The sequence below is a fragment of the Ruditapes philippinarum genome, unplaced genomic scaffold (assembly GCF_026571515.1).
Source record: "Ruditapes philippinarum isolate M1 unplaced genomic scaffold, ASM2657151v2 ctg22666_1_1_1_1, whole genome shotgun sequence".
NCBI classification, from domain to species: Eukaryota; Metazoa; Mollusca; class Bivalvia; order Venerida; family Veneridae; genus Ruditapes; species Ruditapes philippinarum.
This window is the reverse complement of record NW_026864157.1, coordinates 5,427-10,858: the sequence shown is the minus strand read 5'-3', so window position 1 is coordinate 10,858 and position 5,432 is coordinate 5,427. Positions and strand designations below refer to the sequence as shown.

Here is a 5,432-nt window from a genome sequence, read left to right as displayed (position 1 = left end):
CATTTCTGGACTATTTACCGTCTATCATTTTGTAGCGCTTTTTCATTTGAACGTCACTAACGTCCCGTCAATTTCCGCTATCATTTCTCATCCTTTCCTGTTTGTGATTTCGTATGTGCAGTTTTTGAGTTGTTTGCGCAAGCTGAGAACGAGTATCCTGATAGCCGATTAGTTGTACTTTTGTTAGTTTTATGTTTTCATATGCATCTGAAGGAGTATCGCCAATTTGTTGGCAAAGTTTAACGATCGCACACATTTTCAGTTTTTTTAACGAACGTCAAATTTCTACATTTAACGTTATGATCACTGCTATTCAAAACTTGATGATTTAGCCATTTCATGTCTGAATGACGTCAAATTTGGACACAATGTCACTTAAATATAATAAATTGTGTTGGTGGAAAAAATGGGGGGAAAAAAAGAAACTAAATTGTGAATAAAATAGAAGTTCAACTAAGCTTCAATAACCTATTTATGTGCTGCGCCGGGTGCGTGTTACCATGGTTATTCAATAACACAGGGAACAAGCGTTAATCATAAGAATTCAATATTTTTATGTTTAGATTGAAGAAAACATTTTTCGATCGCTGTACATATAAAAATATTCTAAATTGAATTGAATATGAAGATGCAAGACTCTTAGTCCTATTACTTTTTGAACAACCCTCGTACACTTAGATAATTATTGACCACAAAACACATGTACAAAATATTTGAATGTCAAATAAGATATTTATAAATAATTCACATTAATATAATCACATACATTTATGATACAAACACAGTTCGTAAACAAACATACGACCACAGCATAACCTCTGCTTGAAAACATGAAGTAATATACAAAAGACATGACGAAGAATATTATTGGCAAACTATTCTAATAAAAACATACCATTATCTTACAAACAAATAACCATACGATGAATTGCATACATTTAGATAAATATTGACCTTTATTGACCTTTACAAAACACAGGTACAAAACATTTGAATGACACATAAGATATAAATAATTTACATTTACAATACAAATACAGGTAGAACAACATACGACTATAAACAATTCCCAAACGATGACGTACAGTTTATAGTTACACGGGTCCGTATAGTTTGGCACATTGCCTTCAACAAACTACTGGCAGATCTGTCATTGGCTGAATACTCTGTCCAAAGTTTCATCAATTTCCCCTGCGTCTGACGGGCAGCACGTCGTTGATATTCGGCACAATTTCCCCTCTCTCACAAGTTTACATAGAATAGGGATCTCTCTGGCTTTCCCTGAATAACAGTTCCACTAACAAATAGAATGCCAAATTTTCCCTTTCTTGGCGCGTCGGTTCAGTCGTGCGTGCCAGCCCTCCGCATCATGTTGGTTCTGATGGACCTACCAAAGACTGACCACGATGAAAACTGGCCACATCTCACTCTTCACCCAAGTATTTTCGACAAATTTGAAGAATTGGTCAAGGCGGCTGTCGTTGGTCCCGTTTGTCTTCATCTTCAGCTTGTCAAAGGCTCTTTGTATGTCTTCTGCTGGCAACAGTGGTAGGACGAACAGTTTCCTCATAAGTTGATGTATAGCGTCTGAGTCGTTGTAAGCTGTCTGGAAAAAATATGGAAGGCACACCCTTTGATCTCTGGCTCATTGAAAACGTCCCTTAGCCCTTGCCATATACCGGCTTCAAAATCGGTCACGAATGTCTTCACCTCCGTCGATGGTAAAAGGCGCACAATTGCTTCAAACACCTGGAAAAAAAGAAAGATTACACAATAATATATTTACAATAATTTACTACAAATTTTCGCTATAATTCTTTTACAAAATATCCTATATGCGTTATTGCTTATAACAAACATATCTAAAAATGCTATGCGTATCTCACGTTATCATAATTTTTTATTACTAATGTTGTTGTTTTTATAAATATTATTAATGCGTTCTTTTTTTACAAATGGTTTATGGGGAAAATATGATAACTTACCTTCTTGTAGTCCCGTTTCTTCTTGCCCATCATCAGAACAAAGCACAAAGGTAGCTGCTTCATTGCGTCGTCGGACTTGACAAATGCGTGGACAGAAAGTAGTTGAGTGAATGGTTTCCTTACAACTTTGAAAGTACCGTCAATATACCAAGTCTTCGCTTCTTTCAGTAGATCAAGTTGTTTATTCGTAGCGAATATGATGTGGCGGCGATCTAAAAATTGCGTGAACCGTTGTTCTGTAGAAATCCTCACCAAGGCTTTCAAGGAAATTTTCATCAACCTAGAAAGAAATGCAAAATATTACTACATGTGAATAAATATAACGGAAGACTGTCTGATTCTAGTGTAAACATTGGATATCTCACTATCATTTATTTATAATAAATATTTTATTATTTTATGAAATTTGCGTATGTGTGAATGGATATAACTTGCCTGGAAATCAATTCCTTCCTCTGGTTCCTTTGGACGTAATCCCTGTCTGGTCCGGTTACACATCTTGAGAAGAGCATCATGACTGGGTCTGGACGATTCCGGCTCTTCTGCATCTTGAAGTTTGTTGGTTACTTCCCTAACCAGAACATTGGCCGATTCGAATAGCTGTTGTTTGGCAACAGCCTTCACCTATAAAAGATAAATATCATACATGTATATAAATAGCTAAACAAATGATAGGTTTGTAGGAAATGGTTAATATTAAAACTGTCACTATTTAAGCTTATTTCTGCTACCAATTTCAATTTTATAATCAAATCATTATATATAATTAGAATATTTACGTCCAATATTTTTTATCCAACGTGATCTTGTTGGTATATGTCATCTTTGATTGATGTTTATTATAATAAAAACATATAATAATAATTCTTTGAATTCTGGATACATATAGTAATGTACTTACTTCCGTTTTAACTTTAACGGCTGTCAATATTCCTGGTTTTGATTCATGTGTATGAGCACTTCCCGCGACACGATAGTCCGAACCTGTCTGTTTAACAACTGCTGGACACCCACTTTTCCTACCGCGTACGCTGCATCGCCAGTCAGCTGTTCCGTTCACAAGAGTCCGCTTCTTCACGAATGTGTATCCATCAGATGAAACCAGTTTCATGTTGCCGCGTGTAGAACCCCCAACGACTATTTGGTAAGTGACAGGTGCATCTTCTGGTACATCTTGTACTGTTTCGTCCACAATTGTTCTGAAATGGAAACAGGATCATTAATATGCAACCATAAAACAAAATGGACAATTCACTATTTATTTCAATACATTTCAAAATTATTGTAAATTGTATACTTCACTTACAATCCATTATTGTCGTCGGACATCTCACGATTCGGCCGTGTTACATCAAAAGCGGTTGTATCAACGACTGTCTCCATATCATATTCACATCTGGCTGGTGAAAGCTCCTCAGCTAAGAGAGAAACCCTTGTACTCTCATGTTGCGGCATACGTATAACACTCCTGGTCCTGTTCGTTCGCTCATCACTGTAGTTTATCGTTCCGTCCTATAAAAGAAAACAACAATTAATTTACATGTACATGACTATCAATTCTGTAAAAGTATTTTGTCAGATGGATAATTATTGACTTAAGTCAATCGGCAAAAATGTCTTTGTCTATTTACTTGTGCAATTTAAAACCATATACTTTGCAATACATATTGAATAAATAAACATACGCATCATCGGTTTGGCTGTGTGGGTATTTAACATTATTTGCCCGTGCAAATTCTTTTTGTTCAGTAGCAATTGTTTTTAACAAAAAAAAAACTTTTTAAATAAAATTTGCTTTTATATATAGCCATTTTATTTACCATTAAAATTAATAGATGCACACATACCTGCATGTAATAAATAACTCTACAAATGAGAAATTAATGTTAGGAACCATAGATAAGTCAATTTCATTGTATGCAAAGCTTATACTGGCTTATCAGCTTGCCAGTTACGCCTCGTTCTGTTTCATGTTCTAAAAATAGCTGTACAATATTAAGAATGGTCTTTATTACATGCTTTTCGGTGGTTTATATAGAGGATATTTGTTTAGTTCAGTGTAAGATCGGAATATATTTCACCGAGTGAGCACCAAAAGGTATATTTCACGAGTGGCGCAGCCACGAGTGAAATATGAACTTTTGGTGTTCACAAGGTGAAATATATTTCAATCTTACACTAAACTAAACAAATTTTCTGTTTATTACATGCAAAGAAACGTTATAAAAAGACATTTAACCTAATACTGAATGAAAAGCGCGGCAAATAATAATACAACGCGACGTCATTTACGACGTCACGTCATTAAGTTGGTACCCAGTACTGTGCACGCTGGTATTTCACTGAAACAACGTAAGGGGCTTAAATTCAAAACAGTGAAATTATCAAATTGGTAATTTCACTGTTTAAAACAGTGAAATTACCAGTTTTATATCACTGATATATTTCTATAAACCACCGAAAAGCATGTAATAAAGAAATATATCAGTGATATAAAACTGGTAATTTAACTGTTTTAAACAGTGAAATTATCAATTTGATAATTTCACTGTTTTGAATTTTAGCCCCTTACGTTGTTTCAGTGAAATACCAGCGTGCACAGTACTAGGAACCAACTTACTGACGTGACGTCGTAAATGACGTCATGTTGTATTATTATTTGGCGCGCTTTTCATTCAGTATTAGGTTTAATGTCTTTTTAAAACGTTTCTTTGCATATAATAAAAAGAAAATTTGTTTAGTTTAGTGTAAGATCGAAATATATTTCACCTTGTGAACACCAAAAGTTCATATTTCACTCGTGGCTGCGCCACTCGTGAAATATACCTTTTGGTGCTCACTCGGTGAAATATATAGAGGATATTTGTTTAGTTCAGTGTGAGATCGAAAAGCATGTAATAAATTCCGATCTTACACTGAACTAAACAAATATCCTCTATATTATCGTGCTCAATTAGTACTAAGCATAGATGTCCGAAATGTCTCAGCACGGCTTGTTCAGCTGGGGTTATAAGAATAATGATAATAATAACTAGACTTCGACTTTTAGATGCACGTTATACATGTATATGCATATATTTTTCAGCAATATTTGCACGGAAAGTCTCTCTTACTTGTGTCTACAACCACGGATTTATATGCGGATTTATATGCAATATAAATCCGTGCTACAACGGAAAATTTCAAAACTGTGAAAGTACTTAGTAAGGTATGGATTAGAATATAAAACATTTAACTTATCTAAAGATGACCCTTATAGATGAAAGTGTTTATGATAAGCAAATAAAAAGTCATAAAATGTGCGACTCTATAGAAAATTTATCGGGCTGTTTGATCTAATTTAAAAAGGAACTAATTTTTTCTTAAGAGTAAGAAAGATAAAATAAAAATTTCAGTTATTGAGAGCTAGTTCCAATTTGCCTTCTAAAACAATCGCCTGCATGAATA

At 34.5% G+C, this 5,432-nt stretch overlaps 1 protein-coding gene and 1 long non-coding RNA gene across 2 annotated transcripts; both read right to left on the bottom strand.

Moving 5' to 3' along the window:
- Positions 1-1,705: 1,705 nt before the first annotated feature.
- LOC132724638 (uncharacterized) lies at positions 1,706-2,191 on the bottom strand. The gene is made up of 2 exons (XR_009624939.1): positions 1,986-2,191; positions 1,706-1,749 (listed from the first exon to the last, which is right to left on the bottom strand). It is a non-coding gene; the product is annotated as an uncharacterized LOC132724638 (long non-coding RNA).
- A 69-nt stretch (positions 2,192-2,260) lies between these two features.
- Positions 2,261-3,822, bottom strand: LOC132724636 (uncharacterized). Its single transcript, XM_060709572.1, has 4 exons — positions 3,292-3,822; positions 2,887-3,184; positions 2,417-2,609; positions 2,261-2,265 (listed from the first exon to the last, which is right to left on the bottom strand). The coding sequence occupies exons 1-4, from the start codon at positions 3,438-3,440 to the stop codon at positions 2,261-2,263; spliced, it is 645 nt and encodes a 214-aa protein (XP_060565555.1). The 5' UTR covers positions 3,441-3,822.
- Positions 3,823-5,432: the final 1,610 nt, after the last annotated feature.